Here is a 22865-nt window from a genome sequence, read left to right on the forward strand (position 1 = left end):
TCTCTGCTGCGTCGGTGAAAATGTATTGAGTCTTCTCTTATAAATCTCCTATTACCACCTCCCCTTGTGTGGTATAACAGTGCATGCCACTTCACAGCTGTCCTTACAAGTGTAAATGATTTTAAGAGGACTGTGTTCCATAGTCCCTAAGGTCGGTTACTGTCTCACTGGGGAGCTGGATGGAAACTCCAGAGAGGTCAATTCAGGTGTAGGGAGTTTGTTTAAAACAGGGAGCAGGAGATCACCTAGCTGTGCTCTGCCAGTCTCCCCACTGCTTGGAAACCACCTGTTTGCAGCACATGAAATACCCCAGGCATGGGAAACCCCAACATCAATGCTTAGATTTCCTGGCTCAAGGAAAAGGCTCTCCAATTGCAGAGCTGCCCAGCTGACTTTCCCACCATCAGTGGGTGGGAGCAGAGCATGACTAAGACCCTTGGGTCACCCTAGACAGCCCAATGAGAACATGTGAATGATGCACAGCAGCAGTTCTAAAAAAAGCAAAAAACATTGCACCACCTAAGAAATGAGAAGGAAAAATAACCCTAAAAGGATAGTGCTGCTCCGTAAAGCAAGGATACGCCTTCCCCGGGAATGCTGGGCCCTGCTCCCTTCATCAGAGATGCAGAGCAGCAAGAAAGGGTTCAGCTCTGGGTAATGAAAGTTGTTTGAAGGCTAGAGAGACTTCCATAGGAGGAGTGATTGAGAAGATCACAACTGTTTTAGTGAGATGAATATGAAAGCACCGTGAGAGGGCTATAAAAAATATTGGATGGCATAGAGAAAGTAAATAGCGCACTCCTATACAGCCTCTGTCATGATATAAAAACAAAGGGGGCAGCTAATGAAACTGAAAGGTAATGCAGCTAACTTATTTTTCCCCCTGCACCATGCATAAACCAACCACTGGAAATTCACTCAGTGCTAACCTGCAGCAAAAAAGATTCAGAAGAAAGTAACCTGTGGGTGGAAAGTGAACAGCCAGTTACATTAAGTATCCAGGTACCATGTATATTGCAGCTGTATAATATGAACATGTGTGGTTATAAAGATGGGTGGTTTGTTTAGGTATGGATATTTCCTGTTTGTATACATTTACCAACCAATGGATCATGCTTGAGGATAAACATACATTATGTAGGATAAAAAAAATCAAATCACTGTTTATGAGTGTAAGTTAAATGGTAACAGCCTGGACTTAGGAAGAAATTTCTCCTACAGGCAGTTGTTCCATGATTGTACACTACACTGATTCTCACACCTTTCATTGAAATATTTGATACTGTCCACAGGATGGATCACAGGTGTGATCTGTTACTAAAGTTCTTATGTCCCATTCTGCATCAAACTGGTCATTTTAAACTTCCACACCAAATGTAACACTGAAATTGGACTGGTAAGACTCAGCTGGTAAACTATTTGCACAGCATAACATTCACAGATTCCTAAGCTATACGCTTACCTCTATAACCCTGATGTCTTCTGTATTACAGGCATCTGCTTTGCACTTCCCACAGAGCAATTTTCTATTGCCCCCCAGGGGCTTTTGTGTTCTCCCTCTCTTTCTGGAATCTCGCATGGTCTTTTCCTTGTTTTGCAGGTCATTTATCTAAAAAACAAAGCATTAGAAACAAATGGATATTATGATCTTCAGAGAAACACTGAGGGCCAGATGCTCAGCTGATGTTGATCCACGTAGCTCCAGTGAAGTCAATGGAGCTATGCTGATTTACACCAGTTGTAGACCTGGTCCTGAAAATGGTGGTCATGGTGGAATTCAAGCTCCTTTCTGCTATTTCCTATGAAAATGTGACTCAGTCTCTCAGGTCTAATAACTCCCCAAAGGGCACCACACCTATTTTCAGAATTGCCAACTCCAGTTATCCCCATGCATAAGAATTGTGGTAGAAGTGGAAAATACATCTGTGATGGGCAGCCTGACATCCAATTCTTGAACAAAGTCCCTTTTTAGTAGAAATATGAAGCCAGCACCTGTCTAAGATGGTCAGATGGCTGACGAGTGAAGAGCATCAGGGGAAGAAGGAAAAAACCCACACGCCACCACTCACTTCTGAGCACGCTCAGGGCATATTTGTTATGTCAGAGCCTCAGGGTGCTCACTACAATGCAATACTCTCTCCTAGGCCCAGATCCTGGCCAATGTTAGACACCGACTGCTTTTCATCTCTGCAGTCACTGCCGTTAAACAGTGGTCAAAGTTAATTTTGGCATTGAAGTGGATAGAGCTTTGCTGATTGGGCCAGACTCTTTGCTGGAGTCAGACACCACTACTGGGACAGTATGCACGAAGGACAGCATCTCTCTGACATTCTCCACACGGGAGACTTTTTCAGTTCTAAGATGTAGGAGATAAACCACGGGCTTTACAAATATGCTGGGAGTATGTGCGTGACAAATATTGTCTGGACTAGGCTGCCAGCAGCCTAAACATCATTCAAAGAGCCATCCTCCTATACTCCCCACCTGCTCACCAGTGGCCCTTTGAAATCTTCCAGAATCCACGGCTTCAGGGAGCTGTGAAATCAGTAGCCAAAGGCTACAAACAGGACATTGCTAGTGTAGACCCAGAGCAAATCTGGAATGGTTCAGAACATGAATCAGAATACCCAGTGTGGACACAATGAACTACTTGGGCTTAAACTGGTTTCTGTCATCAACTCAGGGCATGGCTACACTTGCAGATGTAGAGCCCTGGGAGTTAAACCAGCCTTCAGAGACCGCAGCAGGGAAGGCACTGCCGTGTGTTCACACTGTCAGATTCAAGTGCCCTGGCGTGGCCACATTAGCAACTCTTGCAATGCCAGAGCGCGCAGAGCATTGTGGTAGCTATCCCAGCATGCAAGTGGCAGCAACATGCTTTTCAAAAGGGGGAGGGGGAGGGAGGAGTGTGACAGGGAGTGTGTTTTGCGTATGGGTTTTTGGGGGCTGACAGCATGTCAGCATGTGGTCTTGTAAGTTCAGACAGCAGCAGACCCCCCAGTCCCCACCTTGCACTCACTCTCTCTCTCTCACACACACACACACACACACCCCCGTCCACCCACCTCCATTCCACACTAATGGTTGCTTTGTCCTGGAGCAGATAAGCAGCTGGCTGTCAGAAACTGAGCTTTGAAAGGGGATATCTGAACTCCTACAGCAAGTTGCCACTTGATTTAAGAGGATTATGGGATGTTTCCGGAGACTGATCAGAGCTCAGTAATGCAATACCTCGTTCACACTGACATCAAGGCATTTCAGCCGGGGCACAGCAAGCGTTCCACCCCCACGAGAAGTGTATTACCAGGAACACTCCAGCTGTAGCATCCAGGCACTCTACGTGCCTTGCCAGTGTGGACAGGTCGGGAGTTAGGGCACCTGGGGCTGCTTTAATGCGCTCTAACTTGCAAGTGTAGCCAAGCCCTCAGAAATTTCTTCAATGCTAATGGGCTACCCACAGCCCCATGCAGATATGATAATTTACTGTACTGAACAACTGCAAAATAAGTGTTCATATATTGCTATGCAAATAGGTCGCTATAACACCCATTTGACCACTAATGCTCCACAGCTACCATGGGGGTGAAACAGCACACAGCAACACAATGGATTAGCACACACAGGGGGAAATTTACCCCTCCCATTGGCTCCCAGTTCACAGGTTCAGCAAAGGCCTCAAGTGGTGCACAGGCCTCGTGCTTTGTCTGTGCACAGGGTGAATTCCACCCTGAGTGAATACTCGGTGCAGCTGAGAGAGCCCTGTGACGGTGGCCAGTTTAGGGTCTGTCTCTGATCTAGAACATGCAGAATGGCAGCGAGTGGACTCACCTTCCTTGCGAACTTTTCCTCATCCCACTCCTGCAGCTGCTCAATGGCTTTGTTCATCATCTCCTCCTTATAGATATTATTTCTCTCATTCTCAGCCACTTCGCTTTTGCTTGTCACAAGGATGCACTTGCTATCTTTTGCCCTTCCACGACCTGGGAGGTGACAGGAAGCCCTTTTATAACTGTCTATAGAGACCAGAGCAAAACAGCAGACCAGCTGTGCCACAAAGCCTGGGTCTCAATGCAGGCATGGAGACATTGGAAACATTATGCTTCTGCATGGTTCCTCATGTGTCCCTTACCCACTCCCAAGCTGCGGCAACTACATATGCTTAGAAAAGCCTCCCAATTAAAATTCACTGGGCTCAGACCCTCTTAATCCAAGCAAGCATCCAAAGACACACACATTCTATGAAGTTTTGAAGTTACAAAGACCCCACCCTATGTTGTATGTGTTCTCTGTCTGTACTGTGTTACACATTGGCACATGAGGCCTTCGGGGTGATTAGCTCAGATATTTTGTGGCCAGCACCACTGTATATTGTCTCAGTGGTTTCTTTGAGAAAAATCCATATGGCTAGTTGAAGAACAAGACAGAGATGAACATCCATTAGTTATCTGTCCCGTTGTTGGATTACCACCAAAATGAAAACTCATAGGTGACAGTAGGAAATACCATTAGGGGAAGGATGGTCTCTTCACTATGTATTTTTTCAATGCCTAGCATAATGCAGCCCTGATCTCAACTGGAGTCTGGCTCTACCGTGATACAAACTAATAATAATAATAATAATTCATAGGATTCCCATGTTATCCTATGCTTTTAAAAAGGAGGTTTTGTTAGAACCAACCATTACTCACATTTAGTTTGAGTTCCAAAAATTATTTTAAGTGGAGTTAATCTGCCCAACTTTTTTCAGGTATTTACAACAGCACTTGTAGCAAGAGAGATCTTTTTCCTTCACCACTTTAAGTTTAATTTTGAGGTAATTTAATACAAAAATAAGTAACAATAAAACCATGACATTGAGTGTGATTATAAACCCCAAAAGCCAGGGGCTCACTCAATGAAAGGTCTATTTCAAATGAGTAAAATAACCATTTCACACCAATATTGAATTTCATAGCCTGACTACATGCTCAGCTCACAGAATTAAATTTTGCAGAGGAACTTTTAAAAGGGCTAGGTAATTTTATGACCTTTTTCCCTTTTGTAGGTGAAAGTGTAACCCCCATTTAGAGTAGGGCCCTCTATCCCCCTCCAGTGGCTGGACTACATAATGGTTTATGAGTAGAAACTTGTTTTTAAATGCAGGAGTCCCAGGTTCAGGCCACACTTCCCATAATCCACCTGAGGGCACTGTGTTACACAAGTTTAAGGACAGATTGTGCCCATATGCAAACAACTGTGTAGAAGGGCCAAGCAACTATGCGAGACGCCATTAATGGAGTTTCTTCTGAATTCTCCATGGGGGCATGTTTTGCAGAGTTTCAACTGCACTTGCAGTTAAATTCTTCTTCTGTGCATATTTCTATTTACTTGCTTGCACAAATGCATGCTTAAGAGATGTTCCTTGAAAGTGTAGCATCATTGTGTGATGTGTATAATCTACTCTCACACACGAATCTAATCAATGGCTCTTCCGTCCTATGACAAATAGATATCAAGACTTGTCCTGACCCTTCATTCATCTGAAAGCACTCAGAGGCAGAGACGAGTAAGATAAACACACGAAGCCAAAAGTAAACAGAACAGCCAGTCAGAGGGGCTGACTGGGGTGTTTTCTAGACCTATACCATGGTCACATGATTATAGTTTCTTAAGCTCCAGTGACCCATACCTCGGACTTGGATCATTTTGGTGACATTGCCAGAGTATTCATAGAGGAGAACCAGGTTGCACTGAGCAATATCAATCCCTTCATCAGCAACAGCTGTAGTTATTAGTATCTTACTGTCACTGTTGGTTTTGAACGAGTCCAGTACGCCCTTTTGATTTGAGAGTGTCATACCTACAATATAAAGTCAGAATACAATGCACAGTCAGATGCTGAAAAGTTCCTAAATCAAATAATACACATCTTAACCGTGCAGTCAGTACCGAAAGTCAGTCTGTTTGCTCGCAGACTGAAAGAAATGCCTCAAATCAGGATACACAGCTGACTGTTTGAGGACTAAAAAGCTGCACAATATCTAACAAAGAGGGACTCATGTAGGGTGTCACACTGCATCACTTTGGCAAACAACATTTTACACTTCCAAGTGTTTGAAGTTGTCCTTTTAAAAATGGTTTGTTTTAATGAGAGCCTGTTCCCTGCTATTTAAAACAAACTAAGATATTCGCAAAATAAGTCAGATTTATTCTGTTTGGTGCAGTCAAGTTTTTAAAACATATGTACCTCCGAACACAGGGAAACTGAGTGAGCCACAAATGAGGCAGGGAACACCCACTGCATTGCTCCGAGTAGAGAGGACGAGAGATTTTTTTAAAATTATCTAGCAGCACTGCATAGCAGAGCATTGTTGCTAATGCACCTAGCGTTTTAACCAGAGGTTCTAGCAGGAAAAGCAGGAGTCCGTCTAGATGTGGTAAGATCTCCTGTACGTTTCGTATCCCTCCCTAATATTGATGAAGGAATTGTAGTAGTGGTTTGGGCATTTGCTTGTTGGCTTGTCCTGGAACATGGAGATTGACTACAGAGATGATGCAATAATTTAAGTGGTCTGGGAACACATGACATGACATAACTTACTTCCTCAGGGCAAACTCCCATACCTGTTTGCTGGTTTCTTTTGCTACGCCCCATCAACATATCTGGTTTTAGGTAGCTGAGTGTAGGATTTTCATAAATCCATTTCTTCAAAGCCTGTAAAGTAAAACACCCATTAGTAATCCTTTCCGAACTCTTGGTCACAGAAAAGGATGCAAGGAGTCCTGGCATATGCAATAAGCGCAGACCAGGCTGGCTGCTAAGCATGCTACCCTATATTTATTTTCTAGTTGCCCCTTTTTAGTAGTGTTGGAGAGAGAAGGTCTTACAGATACTAGAGCTCTTGTGGTAACAAAGAGAAGGGTGCGGGTCTCTGGCTTCAGGCGGTATTCTTCATTCAGGATGAAAGTGAGCTCCTCCAGTTTGGGATTCTCATTCAGTTCATCTTCTGAGGCCTCTCTCAGTTCCTGTTGTTTAGCTGGAAGAAAACGTTGACCTCCTCAGATTGCAGTTGGCATCATCCATTCCAGCAAACAGCATTCTGACCCACATCTAGCAGCCAAATGTCAAGTGACTTTCCCTGGACTAACTTCTTTAAAAATTCTCAACTGTTTTCTTAAAAAACAAAAGTTTTATATGGAGATATTTTTGAATCATTTGCATTTTAAAGCAGAAATCACAGCAGCATACCCCCTGAGCAGGCATCTAAACCAGAAAATTGCCTTTTTAAAAAAAAAAAAAAAAAAAAAGCTATTTTAAAGACAAATATTGATTCTGCTGGCTCTTGACTGACTTGAGGGCTTAGCGAGTGGCCAGCGAGGCTGTGACTCTACAGTGCCCTAGCTTGCCATGTAGACAAGCCCCAAAGTCATGATTCTTCAGTTGGCTCTGTACAGGCAGACCCTGCATCCATGTGAATCCCCAATGGGAATTAGTCTGCACAATCAGTTGCAGGATCAGAGCCTAATTTAGTACACTTGATTTCTTAATCAGCTGTTCTCCAAATTCAGGGCTATCCTGTGGCATTAAACCACAGCTCATTGCAGCCCCCGAGAGGCATTGCTGTAATACCTGCAGGAGTGCTGGGGTAGCATGAGCCCAAGTAGCACAAAGCACAACATGTGCCCCTCCCTCTGAAGTTGCTAGCGCTCCTGATCCCCTTTAGTCCCCCGGCTCCCAATTCTGTGTAACACACAGGAGAGTGAGTCTTTATCTGATAGCGACTGACCCACATAAGAGAATAAGAGTCTACAACAGCTGACAGCTAAGGTTATTACTTCTTTAGCTCACGGGGTAGAAGCTCATGGTCTTAGCACTGAAGGTCCTGAGTTCAGTCCCCACTGATGAGCCAGGACATTTGTACACTGGGAGCACAGGGAAAGGCTCAATGACTTTCCATTAACTTTAAAGGTCTTTTCCTGGGCTGGACAACAGATGGGTACCCAAAGCTGGTTTCATGCAAACAACTGGCTTGGAAGGTCTGGACCCCAACTGTTACAGCCTCTAAACATGGATACAAGTAAAAGCAGCAAGTTGGACCACCTTAAATAATTCCTCCCCCCCCCCGGTACTTGCACCTTTCAGAGAGGCTGCATGAAGTACCTTCAAAGTTCACTGTTAACTGTTGATCTATCTCATCAAACCCTCCACTTCTAATGTCATTGAAAAATTCAGTCAAGTAGGCTAACGCATCCTGAGTCCGTGCATCTTCGTTGATGATGAGGGCGTCATTGTATTTCTGTTTAGAGAGAATATATTTTTAAAACACTCATTTTTCAGGCCAAATGCTTATCAGTAAGGGGGAGAGAAAAACACAAAACAACAACAAAAAACAAAAACAAAAACCACCAGTGAATTTTACTAAGGGTACATCTACACTACCCGCCAGATCGATCGGCAGGCAGCGATTGATCCAGCAGGGATAGATTTATTGCATCTAGTCTAGGCGCGATAAATCGACCCCCGAGCGCTCTGTCAACTCCTGTACTCCAGCACCGCAAGAGGCGCGGGTGGAGTTGACGGGGGAGCGGCAGCAGTCGACTCACCGCAGTGAAGACACCGCGGTAAGTCGATCTAAGTACGTCGACTTCAGCTATGTTATTCACATACCTGAAATTGCGTAACTTAGATCGATTCCCCCCACCCCAGTGTAGACCAGGGCTAAGATAAGCTTCTGCATTTGAAATACTTGTTACTTCTACAGTAGCACACGAAAAAACAGTGACTGCAAGCAGTATCCTCTGAACAGTTCAGTTTTTAGTAAACATCCAGGCTACAGCTCAGATGTGAGGCGCTAAAAATGTGTTTGCTCCTTTCAAACAAGTATAAGTTTACACTTTCCGCTAAAATAGACTGAGAAAAATCCACTAATTTATTTTCCAATTTGAATTTCTGAAGCCTGATTCCAATCTCAAACTGATTACTCAAACCTCTGTTTGAATGTAAGCCAGATAGGAATTGCGGCCCTGATCATACAGGGTTTACACGTGTTTCAGGGTTGAGTTCAGTGTAGTTATTGAGCTGCTTAAAGTCCATCAGGGATGTAAGCCTTTGTGAGACAAATGCCACTGTTAGTAATCACCCTGTAATTTATATTCTTATGCCTTGAGGAAGGTTTATTTTCAAAATGTTTGAAGTTCTATCCCCCAATCTTCAATTTCTGCAATATTCTAAAGCCCTTAAACTATTTGATCATTCATTCCACATTACATTTCTTAGAATGTATTCCACCCATTCGACCCATAGATCTTAATATAACTTTGCAAACTGTTTTGTATGAAAGACAATATACAAAATAAAAGTAACATTTTATAAGAAAGTTGACAATTCCCAGTTCCCAGGTGCCACAGGCAATTAGCCACAGGCTGCAGGTTTCCCCAGTGTGCTCCAGTCCTTCACACGTTACCCTGGAGCACAAAGAATTCAATCAAGACCTTGAATCAGATCCATAGCTGGTGTAAATGGATATAGCTCTTTGGCTTTAGTGGAGCTGTTCCAATTTACACTGCTGAGTATCTGGCTCAAGGTCTTTTGCCTGCCTTCTGCAGGAAAGCGAGTGGAGCTCTGCCAATCTGTACTGCTGAGAATCTGGCCCATTGCATCATCCCATAATTACTACAAAGATAAGAGCACCCAGAAATCTGGGAACTGTGTAGGGTCCTATTCTACTTCCAATTGGAGGCACCTGCACTGCTGTGAACAGGACTGATCCCTCTCTACATGCAACAGGAGAGGGCATTCACTTACCCGTAAGTGTTCAGTGTAAATAAAAAGAGCTCTACAAATCCTGCTCTCTTCTTTCTTATCTGGCAGTTGCAACATTCTGCACTTCTTCTGAGTGTCAACGATCCACTGTTCATAGCATTGCGTTCCGAAACGTTTACTCTTAATGTGGGACAATGCATCTGGTGCAGAAACAGGCATCAACACATCTTATTTAGCAGCTAACTAAAGCAGCCCAAACAAGATACAGGGCACTCTACATAAATATTAAAAGAGCACAGAGGTTGCATAGTCAAGCACTCAGAAGTTAGGAAATGCCAGAATTTAAACCTTTGCAACATTAGTTCAGCCCCTTTGTGTATGCCCATTATGTCACAGGCTTTAATTACATCACCACATCCTATTTTCTCCATAGGACCTTTGCCTCATTCAGTGCACAGGATGGATAGTGTTCACTGATGGAGGAGCTAGTCAGTATTTAATGTTATCCTCATTGCTCAATGTGTGGTCTGTGTCATAAGGTGGATTTTCCAATCCCCTGAGCAATGCAGTTATATCGACAGAAGTTGCTAAATTAGACAGAGCCTTAATTTCCTCCTGGGTTTTTCTATTGAGCTCATCACTATAGTATCCAAGTGCTTTGCAAACACTTAGTTTAACTTCACAACTCTCCTGTGTGGTGTGGGGACGGTATCCCCATTTTACACGTGGGGAACTGAGTCAGAGATCAATGGCACAAATAGCCACGTCTTTTGGTTACCCAACTCAAGGCTACGTCTACACTGGTGCTTCCATCTTTAAAACTTGCGTTGCTCAGGGGTTCAACCCCTGAACGACGAAAGCGTTCACAATGAAAAGCACTGGTGTGGACAGTACTTCATTGGCACGAGAGCGAGGCTCCTGCTGAACAAGCTACCACCCCTTGCTGGGCGTGGCTTTGGCACTGGGAGAGCTCTCTCCCGGCGATAAAGAGCAGCTACACCGCACACCTTACAATGGCATGGCTGCAGCAACACAGCCATATTGTTTTAAGGTGCGCAGTGTAGACATAGCCCAAGACTCCTAGGACCTGATTTTTCAGAATACTTCGCACTTTGTAGCACTGTCTATTCAGACCGGAGCTCTCCCGGACGTCATTTGCAGCAGTGAGCACTCAGCGCTTCTGTAAATCAAACCCCGATGACTCAAGCTGGGCACCCAGGTAAGAAGGAACACACAATTCAAGGCCACGTGTGAAAAGTTTAAGTTATTTGCCCAGCATCAAACAGGAACTCTGGCAGAGGCAGGCACAGAATCCAATTCTCTAGCGTGGCATTCAACTCTCTCAGCTATGAATCCACCCTCTAGTCCTGCCATCCCCTGCCTCATTCACCACACACCTTCCAAATTCTGCAACAAATGAGTCTGGGGTCCTACAGACAGCAGCCTCCGTCGCTACCCCACCCTGGTTCATTCTCTGACAGTCTCTCTGTAAAATTTATCTTCACAAGGGTCGTCATGATACACTGAAGATTATGCAGTGCTCATATGTGACAGTAAGTGGGGGACAGAAACATTTAAGATAGGTAATTAGGAAGAGAAGTCCAAGGTAACAATAGGGAGAAGCAGCACAGGAGGTAAAATGTAGGAAGGACAGTGCCATATGGCACCTCAAAGGACAAAGAGGCTGAACTTAATTCACACAGGAAGCCAGTGACTGAACTCAAGGAGCAGAAGAGACCATGTGTATGTCAGAGTAGCTGGAGAGGAAGATAAGTTTCAGCTGCAGTTTGAGAGAGGCTGGAGAGGTTGGGGGGGGAGGGGGGGAGGGAGATGAAGCACAGAGACAGGAAAAGAAGATGCTGCAATAGTCAAGATGAAATATGCCTAAGGCCTCATTATGTGATCCTTTAGCATAGTCTCGTTTTATATGAAACATCTGGAGAAACACCACATACCAGGACATTTTCTGTAGGAAAAACAAAAAAAACCACCTCACTGCATTTTAAAGGCAGCTCTGGTATTTTTACTTCAAATTATTTGACAGACTAAGCAATCTGGTTTCATGGCATGTCAAATGATTGGTGACATTACAAATTAAAACAATTTGAAGGATAAGCAAAAAGCTTGTTTTCCATGTGTAACCTATTTCATCTAAGATAGTAGAAAAGAGAAAATGGAAGGAAAAGAAATCTAAAATAAAAAGGGGAAGGAAGCTTTGAAGCTTTATGCTGCTGCAATAAGTAAGAGGAGGGGTGAGAAGGGGGGGGGGGGGAGATGAGAAAGCCTGGATTTGTGCTGGACATGGCCCACCTTGATTACCATGCACATTGTAGGGAGAGTGGTCACTTTGGATGAGCTATTACCAGCAGGATAGTGAGTTTGTGTGTGTGTGTTTTTGGAGGGGGGTGAGGAGGTGAGAGAACCTGGATTTGTGCAGGAAATGGCCCACCTTGATTATCATGCACATTGTGTAGAGAGTTGTCACTTTGGATGGGCTATTACCAGCAGGAGAGTGAGTTTGTGTGTGTGTGGGGGGGGGGGGGGTGGAGGGTGAGAAAACCTGGATTTGTGCTGGAAATGGCCCAACTTGATGATCACTTTAGATAAGCTATTACCAGCAGGACAGTGGGGTGGGAGGAGGTATTGTTTCATGTTCTCTGTGTGTATATAAAGTCTGCTGCAGTTTCCACGGTATGCATCCGATGAAGTGAGCTGTAGCTCACGAAAGCTCATGCTCAAATAAATTGGTTAGTCTCTAAGGTGCCACAAGTACTCCTTTTCTTTTTAAGAGGAGTTCATTATTGATATAGTCTAAGAATGAATCCCCAGTTCTCTCCCACTGCTCTGCATTCTGTGTAATCTTACCTATTGGGTAAACCTTGCTTGCCAGGGCCTCAGTCTCAGACATCAGGACGGAGATAATGTCCATAAAGTGGTTCTGGGGGCGCTTCCCGACTAGTCTGAAAGCTAGAGTCACGAGAAGGAACCATGAAGTGATTAGCAATAAATCACAAACCAAAGCTGATTAACTAAAACATTCCCAGGCCCTCGATCAAACAACATGAGAAACTGTTACGTGGAGCCTGGACCGAAGAACAGCGGGCATGGCCGTTCTTTGCTAATATCTGTTCTGGTTGTGTCTTTGATCCTTGGAAGGGCCAAGTCTGACCTAGATATGCCTTTATTGTCAGAGTTATACATGCACAGAAAGAGAATCCCTAGGTCTACACAAGCAAAATTCTTTGGGCAAGATCAGTGCAGAAAGAATGGACTTTCGTCATTTCAGGTTTACTATTCATACTGTACTATTATGTTACTTGACCAATACCTCACTGCAAATACTACCTGCAAAAAGCAAACCTAGGAAATGATGGGGGGGAAACAGAGCCCGTCAGCTCTAGAAAATTCCCATCTAACATCCAGCTAATGTGTTTCAGTCCATTCCTCTTCCTTCATTTCCTTTCATGCAACTCTCCGTAAAGGCTTGGTTACCACACAGTCACACAGCAGCATTTCCTAGGGACTCGACTAGGAGCTTCTTGGGAGCACAGTGCAGTCACACAGCCCTACAGGGAGCATTGGGAGATGTTTGGTCTCAGGAAGCACACCACTTCCTAAAAGGCTTGGGCATGCAGAGGCAGAGCACCCATGGCATACAGATCACTCCCTGGCATGCGGCCGGTCAGATCCATGGGTTAGGTCTATGAGGGACACGGATCCACAGTCCAGCCACCTTTGGGGAGTAAGACTTCTCTGCCCTAGCACTCGGAGGAGCACACAGACTGCCATTCTATCTAGCCCTCCCTCAGGCCATGTACACTGGGGACAGCTCCTTTTGTGCTCTTCCTCTGCCCACTCTTAGCGACCACCCAGGAGGCAGACAGGATTGTGTCTTGGAATTTAACAGTCATGCTTCCGTACAAATGAGCCATCCCAGGCAATATTGGTAAACACTTTTTTTTTGGTTTGTTTTTTTTAAAGTGTGGGCTTAGTTACATTGAAGTTAACAGGACTCAAGCACATGCTGCTTCATTTGGAGCATTTGATTGAAGTGCTGTCCTGAATGGGGATGCAGTTAAGTCTGTTCTCAGACACTAGACTAACCCAGGACCTAAGCAGTGATACACTCCTACTGAAACATTTACATTTTTTGGGCCTGTATACAATCTCCTCCAGTTCCTGTGTGTTCTCTCTGATGGTAGATAGGACTTGTATGTCGAGACAGGCGCAGAGGGTACAGATGTATTCTTTCGTCTCCTCGAGGGTCTTGGCACTGCCCACGCCGACAGAGGCTGTTAAGCCAACAATCTGAGCACATTCACATACAAAATTAGTTACATGCATGTCATTAAAAAGAAGCAGCCAGTAACATGACAGTCCCCTGAGTGATCTTCCCTATTAGTAAAGAGAAGGCAGAGGTGGGAGAAATCAAGAACACTGGCATTGATATTTTGAATAAAAAGCTAGCAAGATCCACTACATTCTGTTCTCCTCCATCCCCAGCATTCTTCTCAAGATCAAGAGGTTCTTGCCAGTCTTGCACCAGTGCTAGGAGAAACTTCAATTCTGGCTCATTCATAGTCAATTTTGCTTCTAAAGACAACACAGAGCCTTATGTACTTTTTAGAGGCTATAAAATATTAAGTCACAATTGAATCATTGTGGCCCAAATCTTGTGCTTCTGTCCTGGAGGAGGAAATCAAGGATTATATGTTGTAATATAGGCTTTCCTCCCATGAGCCCTTCATCAGAATACAGTCTGGAGTTAAAAAGATTAGGTCTCATCTTGCTAACTAAAAGGAGACAGCTGTTCGTAAAGTGGCTGAGCCAGAAGCCTCCACGTGAAACACAGGGTTAACATTTGAAGCAAGGTGGGGTTTGTAGGAAAAATGGATAAAGATCAAAAGCATAGCTAACATAACCTCAGCTGGCAGTCCTGGTTCAACTGTATCATGTTTTTCAAATGCTCCCACCCCTAGATTGGGCCTTACCTGAGGCAGCTGTTTCACAGCGGAGTCAAATTTAAGGTTCAAGTAGCTGGTCATTAACACATTATAGGGGTGATTCCCAATGGTGTTGTGGCACTCATCAATTATAATCAAAGTGAAAATGGCAAGGGAAGAAATGGTTCCTTCTTTGAGGCTATTCACAAGGATCTGAGGTGTCAAGACAATGATATCATTCCCTTCAATAATGCTTGCTGAAGAGACATCCCCAGCCGTTTCCCCAGAAATCCCTGCAACTTTGTACCTGGGAGAGAAAAGACATGTGTTGTGACATTAATACAGAGTATGGTGACAAGTATCAGGGGGTAGCTGTGTTAGTCTGTATCCACAAAAACAAGGAGTCCGATGGCACCTTAAAGACTAACAAATTTATTTGAGCACAAGATTTCGTGGGTAAAAACCCCACTTCTTCAGATGCATGGAGTGAAAATTACAGATGCAGACATAAATATATGACACACGAAGAGAAGGGAGTTACCCCAAAGTGGAGAACCAGTGCCGACAGGGCCAATTCTATTAGGGTAGATGTAGTCCACTCCCAATAATAGATGAGGAGGTGTCAATTCAAGAGGCAAAGCTGCTTTTGTAATGAGCCAGCCACTCCCAGTCCCTATTCAAGCCCAAATTAATGGTGTTAAATTTGCAAATGAATTTTAGTTCTGCTGTTTCTCTTTGAAGTCTGTTTCTGAAGTTTTTTTGTTCAAGTATAGCTACTTTCAAATCTGTTATAGGTAACTTAAACATAAAAAAGAAGCTTACAAGAAGTGAAAGGTTGGACATATGACCAGGAAAGAGTATAAAAATATTGCTCGGGCATGTAGGAATGAAATCAGGAGGGCCAAATCGCACCTGGAGCTGCAGCTAGCGAGAGATGTCAAGAGTAACAAGAAGGGTTTCTTCAGGTATGTTGCCAACAAGAAGAAAGCCAAGGAAAGTGTGGGCCCCTTACTGAATGAAGGAGGCAACCTAGTGACAGAGGATGTGGAAAAAGCTAATGTACTCAATGCTTTTTTTGCCTCTGTTTTCACTAACAAGGTCAGCTCCCAGACTGCTGCGCTGGGCATCACAAAATGCAGAAGAGATGGCCAGCCCTCTGTGGAGATAGAGGCTGTTAGGTACTATTTAGAAAAGCTGGACGTGCACAAGTCCATGGGGCCGGACGAGTTGCATCCGAGAGTGCTGAAGGAATTGGCGGCTGTGATTGCAGAGCCACTGGCCATTATCTTTGAAAACTCGTGGCGAACCGGGGAAGTCCCGGATGACTGGAAAAAGGCTAATGTAGTGCCAATCTTTAAAAAAGGGAAGAAGGAAGATCCTGGGAACTACAGGCCAGTCAGCCTCACCTCAGTCCCTGGAAAAATCATGGAGCAGGTCCTCAAAGAATCAATCCTGAAGCACTTGCATGAGAGGAAAGTGATCAGGAACAGCCAGCATGGATTCACCAAGGGAAGGTCATGCCTGACTAATCTAATCGCCTTTTATGATGAGATTACTGGTTCTGTGGATGAAGGGAAAGCAGTGGATGTATTGTTTCTTGACTTTAGCAAAGCTTTTGACACGGTCTCCCATAGTATTCTTGTCAGCAAGTTAAGGAAGTATGGGCTGGATGAATGCACTATAAGGTGGGTAGAAAGCTGGCTAGATTGTCGGGCTCAACGGGTAGTGATCAATGGCTCCATGTCTAGTTGGCAGCCGGTATCAAGTGGAGTGCCCCAATGGTCGGTCCTGGGGCCGGTTTTATTCAATATCTTCATAAATGATCTGGAGGATGGTGTGGATTGCACTCTCAGCAAATTTGCGGATGATACTAAACTGGGAGGAGTGGTAGATACGCTGGAGGGGAGGGATAGGATACAGAAGGACCTAGACCAATTGGAAGATTGGGCCAAAAGGAATCTGATGAGGTTCAATAAGGATAAGTGCAGCGTCCTGCACTTAGGACGGAAAAACCCAATGCACAGCTACAGACTAGGGACCGAATGGGTAGGCAGCAGTTCTGCGGAAAAGGACCTAGGGGTGACAGTGGACGAGAAGCTGGATATGAGTCAGCAGTGTGCCCTTGTTGCCAAGAAGGCCAATGGCATTTTGGGATGTATAAGTAGGGGCATAGCGAGCAGATCGAGGGACATGATCGTTCCCCTCTATTCGACATTGGTGAGGCCTCATCTGGAGTACTGTGTCCAGTTCTGGGCCCCACACTTCAAGAAGGATGTGGATAAATTGGAGAGAGTCCAGCGAAGGGCAACAAAAATGATTAGGGGACTGGAACACATGAGTTATGAGGAGAGGCTGAGGGAGCTGGGATTGTTTAGCCTGCAGAAGAGAAGAATGAGGGGGGATTTGATAGCTGCTTTCAACTACCTGAAAGGGGGTTCCAAAGAGGATGGCTCTAGACTGTTCTCAATGGTAGCAGATGACAGAACGAGGAGTAATGGTCTCAAGTTGCAGTGGGGGAGGTTTAGATTGGATATTAGGAAAAAAACTTTTTCACTAAGAGGGTGGTGAAACACTGGAATGCGTTACCTAGGAAGGTGGTAGAATCTCCTTCCTTAAAGGTTTTTAAGGTCAGGCTTGACAAAGCCCTGGCTGGGATTATTTAACTGGGAATTGGTCCTGCTTTGAGCAGGGGATTGGACTAGATGACCTTCTGGGGTCCCTTCCAACCCTGATATTCTATGATTCTATGATTCTAACTCCCTTCTCTTCATGGGTCAGTATATTTATGTCTGCATCTGTAATTTTCACTCCATGCATCTGAAGTGGGGTTTTTACCCACGAAAGCTTATGCTCAAATAAATCTTAGTCTTTAAAGTGCCACTGGACTCCTTGTTGTTAATACAAAGTATGTTCACATTCATACACCTATAGAGCAGGAAAAGCCAGAAGATAGGGCAAGATCTCCTAGGGGATCAAGTAAGATAGTGATATTTGATAAGACAGATGCACTCAGGCCCAAAATCTTCAATTGTGAGTGCCTTAAGTTAGATACCCAGGGTCTGAAAGCCCATTAAGGTCAATTAGAGTCTATTGATTCCTATGGGCTTTGGGTCAGGCCTCTAAATAGGTGACCACATTTTCAGAGGTCCTGAGCACCTGCAACTCCCCCAACTGAAACATGTTTGGTTTAGGACAGTGGATTTTTTAATCAGCATCATCCATTCAACCACCATTCTTTGCTCATGAAGTGGACTATATTCAGAAAACCTATCCCACCCCCTATGTATCTGAAAGCCAAAGATCTAGGCTATAAGAAAAGAAAGAGAAAACACTTCCTGAACTTAGCACTGAGAAGCTTACCTGCTGATGCATGTCAATTAGCTCCTTTAAACCTAAATGAAAGTTATACATCCATACAAGGGCTCTATACTGATGCACCTAAGTAGCTGCTTTTCAGAGGCAGGCTTCAATTACACCTCAAAGTCAGTTTGGTCACTTTTTGATTGGATGTATTTTCATCTTCTGAGTTTGGGCCACACTTTTTACCAGAACTGTATTGAGACACACAGTGCTGAAATGGTGTAACAAAAAATTTAGGATCTTGAGGATGTAAAGGAACCTATGGTTTCTATGGTTTGGAACTCTGAAGTGAAGAAACCTGAAGACTACATGTGTGGACTTGTACCTACCTGGTTCTTTCAAAGTGTTGCGTGAAGACTTTTTTCTGTTGTTCATATACTGGAACTTTAGTTGCTAGAAAGACAATCTTCCCTTTCTGTTCCTTGGGCATGTTTTGGAAATGATTGTCACAAATCAGAAGTGCCACAAAGGTTTTCCCAGATCCTTTTAAACATCAAGCATGAAAACAAAGAATTAGTAACAAAAAGCTGGAATATTCCCTCCCCCCAAGTGCAGCTGTAACAATTTAAGGCTCCTTGTGGGCAAGCCCATGTTCTTACATTAAGCTCACTGCAGGAATGGAGATTAGAATGGAGTTGGGAATCCAGGATACTTAGCATCACTCTCTATTTCGTGATCTTGGTACTGAAACAGACTCAGTAGTACAGAAGGCTACTTATCTACCATATATGATGACAGTCCTTTGACAAAAAGCAACGGATTAAGGGGAGAATGACAACTCTCATTCAGAGGGTACTGGCTTTATTTGTTTAAAGGGATGCAAATTCCCTACCAATTTTGTGCTCTTCTGTTTCACAAACCCTGATTGTTTCATTTCACTTCAGTTTCTTATGGCTTTGCTATGATTGCTACTGATAAACAAGGAAGCATTCTAAATAATGTTATGGATACCTTCTTAAGAATTACCTCCCACAACTGTGTTTTGAGTTAACTCCCCAATGCATGAAAAGCTTGTTTCTCTAGAGCAGTGCTTATGTCAAAACACTTTAAAATAAAATTAAAAAAGGAGAGAGAAGGGAGGGAAAAAAAGTAAAATCCAGAGATGTTCCTCATTAGATTACAGCTGTTTCAGGTCCATTAAATTTTGCTTGTTGTTTTCCCAACTTTTCCTTTAAGCCAGAATATCAACCTTTTTGTAACTAATTTGTGTACTGCTGCATACAGAGTTTATTTTAGGAATACAAAAAGTGTCACTATATATGGGAATTAGAGCACAAAGACCACACAAATACTTCCTGACACAAGGGCCTCTATGCTACCTTATCCATGCTGCATTAACTCTTATGTGCCCCACACAGATCCAATGTTCTCTATTCCCCCCTCCCCTCCCTTGAAGCCCACTTCTTCTCCTTAAGCCATGTATTGCTGCACTCCTTCTATACGACCCTCACTCATGCTTATACCACTCCCAGTGCACAGTCTGGCTTGCTCCAGGGTCCTCCTTTGTCCTCCCACAGCTTTCCCCCCCACTGCATTCTTTTTTAAAACAGTTACATGAGCAGAGATACATGGGAGGGACATCATGATTCTTCAGGATTGTGGGGGTATGTGAGGTGGGGGGTCCAGTCCCTCAGCCAGACTTGTGCTAGATGATAGGAGGTTCACAACAGGGAGAACCTGATCTGAGCTTGTCAACACGAGTCTTTCCATTGACTTCAATCAGCTTTGGATCAGGTCACTGCTGCATATCGGCTTCCATGGTATCTTCATCTGCAAGTCTCCCCACACAGTCCTGCTCACCCTTCCCATACACCTTAGTTTCTCCTTCCACAGCCCCTCTTCCAGCCAAAGCCGCTGTGAGGAATGAAGTTGGTGATTCAGGCTGGCAGCATCTCAGGGAAGTAGCCAGTGAAAGTTGACTGCCCAGTCAGCTACTCTTTGCAGAAGGGGAATAGCTGTTTTATGGTTAAAGTTTAACATTGACCTGTTCCTGAGCTGACATGAAAATGTCCCTGAGGTCCGGAGTTTGTAGAGACTGCAGCTCTTTACTTAGACAGAAAATCTCCAGCAGAGTCTTGAGATACATTTCTAAGGTCTCAATTTTAAACCTTTTCTCTGTGAAAGTTAGCAAATGTTGCACCATACAAACATTATGGAAAATGTAATTGGCCCATGAAGGGCTAGTTTGGAAATTTCAGAGGGAACATTCAAACATCAAAGTGCAAAAGAGAGGGATTTTAGTTCTGCTGTAAATGCCATAGACTTTAAGGTCAGAAGGGACCATCATGAGCATCTATTTTGACGTCCTGCATGTTGCAGGCCACAGAACCTCACCCACTGTCTCTGCATGACCATAACTAGTGAGTCCTCAGGGCTCCTCTATAATCACTGTGGATTAAAAACTTAATGGGTAGTTTGCTTTTAAATAAAAGGTTGATGGGAGAATGTGACAAATCTTTGTCCTAAACAGACAAAGTTGTGGTGTCCATCCCCCTCCTCCAGACTTTCTTCACCCCTCCCCCTGACTTAGCCATCCCCTCTCACACCACACAGCAAAATAAAGAGAGCACTTCTCAACATAAAAACCTCAACACTGGGTATAGACGTGTTCTTACCAGTAGGAGCACATATGATTGTATTTTTCCCACTGACAGCAGGCCGGGCAAGCTCCATCTGATAACATCTAGGCTTCTTTGGTCCATAAGTAGGTTGTTGAGAAACTTCTAGAACATAAATAAGCAAAGCTCAATATATGCTGTGGTGAAGAACATGATCCATTATATAATGGTTTGGTTAGAATACATTATCTCCTATATATGGTTATGATCTAAAATTACATGAGTAGCACCCGTGAGGGAAAAGATTTTATAACCGACCGTGTACCAGACTGGAACTTTAAGTGGTTTGTGTGTTACAAGCTGGCATTTTGTAAAGCCCGTTTGTTCTCCCTCAGATGAACTCATTTCAAACTCTTTGCTGGCAGAGTCAACACTGATCTTACCTTGACCCACCTTTTCACACCAGGAAGCATAGCACCTGATAAAGATGTCTGACCGTGTCTCCCCAAAACAGATTGTATGAACACTACATACAGTTGGAATAGGTCTTCTTTTAATCTCTTTCTGGTCTACCAACTCCTACACCTTTCAATGTTCTCTTTAATCCAGGAGCTCCCAGCCTTTAAAAACTGAAGAGCTGCTCTGTCAGAGTTACTAGTTATTGTTTTGTGACCAACAGCTAGTGATAACACAAATCAACATCTGTCAAAACAGTTAAGAAAACAAGCAGTATTTTAGGGCTCCCTTAGCTTTGTTCCAGTCAGGGCACAGATCGATATGCTAATGTTTATCTAAATTACCAGTTAAGCCATGTGGTGACTTACTCAAATCAGAGGAGAGCCCTGGATTGAGTTCCGCTATTTTAACCCCTTCATAAGGGTGCTCCTCTGAAACACCAGATTTCCGGTAAGCGTATATGGTAAACAAGGGGCAGCACATGATGCGTGTCATGCCCAAGGCACTGGGCATTTTTAGCAGCAAACAGCGAAGTTAAACAATTAAACCAGGAAGTAGGAAACTCAATGCAGAAGGCTCTATTTTCTACAATTACCTTCTTTTGAGCCATTTTAAGGACACCACACACAGATTTTAAAAGTGCAAAAGATTGCACAGTTCTAATGTTTAGAAGAGTGTTAAGCTGCTGAATATTACCTGAAGGAGAACACGGACTTTCACTGAAGTTGTGAACTTCTGCTTCTTCGGAATACTGTATATTTATGTCCAAGGCACTACTGTTCCCATTCTGGTCCTCCATCATCTCAACATCCATCTCTTTATCATTATCTGAACAACAGCAAGGCAAGCATCTAAGCCATCTTTTCCACTTTAAATGTCATACGTTTGACAGGTCAGGAAAGTGGTTCTCCCACAATGCTGAATCTTATTGGGAAAGAAAGTTGTTTACTGGCAGTGGAGGAGGTCAGACTAGATGATCATGATGGTCCCTTCTGGCCTTAATGTCTACGAGGTAAAAATAAAATGCCTTGTCCAGACTGGGCTCAAGGTAGACAAATGACTGTGGAGACCCATGATTTTAGAAGTGCCACACACTCATAAAAGTGCAGCCTATTCAACCTCCTCTTCCTCCTTGTACCAGTCCACAATTTATTTCTGACTAGTTTGAGGGCACATGCTAAATATTCCTTGCTCCCCCTATATTTTGCGTTTTGGAGCAGTTTTCTCATAGAACTATCATTAATTTAGCTGTAACCAAAAAAAAAAAAAAATACAGGGTTGTTTCCCAGAACACATTTTTTAACCGAGTCAATTAAAAAAAGAAAAAAGAAAAAAAAGAAAAGAATCAAGCTCAGTGTCCCTTTAAGGTAATCTCATCTTCCTGAAGACGATTCATGTCAGGTACAACAGCAGAACCTTAAGCACAGAATATGGTAAAAATAATTTGCATATTACCTTCTTTCATATTCCACAGTTTGCTTGCTGGGTCATATCCTGCTCGTTCTAGAGCTAGATGAAAGGTTTTGGGCCAGTTTTCCTTGTCTGACCTAGAAAGGCATTCAATGAGCTTTACTGCACCAGCCATTCTGCCTTTCAGTTCTCTGACCTGCGTAATGCACAAGCAAAGTTTGTGACTGCTTCCAAAATATCAAAAAGTGTGCCATTCAAAAGAGAACCATTGTTGAGACTTTACAGGGGAAAGCTCTTTAAAGTTCTGTTGTGCAGCTACATAACTGTAGAGCACACCACGGTTCTGATCCTGTAAACACTTAAGCACGTGCCTAGCTTTACACGCACAGACAGCCC

At 43.7% G+C, this 22865-nt stretch overlaps 1 protein-coding gene across 4 annotated transcripts in view; it reads right to left on the minus strand.

Moving 5' to 3' along the window:
* RIGI (RNA sensor RIG-I) overlaps positions 1 to 22865 on the minus strand; it is a 36501-nt gene that overhangs the window by 1368 nt on the left and 12268 nt on the right. For 3 of the 4 annotated variants that reach the window (XM_073345581.1, XM_073345580.1, XM_073345583.1), the window contains 14 exons: positions 22515 to 22665; positions 21756 to 21887; positions 20661 to 20768; positions 18375 to 18528; positions 14734 to 14992; positions 13888 to 14050; positions 12608 to 12709; positions 9785 to 9942; positions 8141 to 8276; positions 6868 to 7016; positions 6604 to 6694; positions 5669 to 5839; positions 3829 to 3980; positions 1463 to 1609 (listed from right to left, as the gene is read on the minus strand). In XM_073345581.1, the coding sequence (XP_073201682.1) occupies positions 1463 to 1609; positions 3829 to 3980; positions 5669 to 5839; positions 6604 to 6694; positions 6868 to 7016; positions 8141 to 8276; positions 9785 to 9942; positions 12608 to 12709; positions 13888 to 14050; positions 14734 to 14992; positions 18375 to 18528; positions 20661 to 20768; positions 21756 to 21887; positions 22515 to 22665 (2073 nt within the window). Of the gene's footprint in view, positions 1 to 1462; positions 1610 to 3828; positions 3981 to 5668; positions 5840 to 6603; positions 6695 to 6867; positions 7017 to 8140; positions 8277 to 9784; positions 9943 to 12607; positions 12710 to 13887; positions 14051 to 14733; positions 14993 to 18374; positions 18529 to 20660; positions 20769 to 21755; positions 21888 to 22514; positions 22666 to 22865 lie in introns of those variants that run through there. The other variant, XM_073345584.1, reaches the window with a different exon arrangement.

Source organism: Lepidochelys kempii, chromosome 5 (genome assembly GCF_965140265.1).
Source record: "Lepidochelys kempii isolate rLepKem1 chromosome 5, rLepKem1.hap2, whole genome shotgun sequence".
In the NCBI taxonomy this organism is placed as follows: Eukaryota; Metazoa; Chordata; order Testudines; family Cheloniidae; genus Lepidochelys; species Lepidochelys kempii.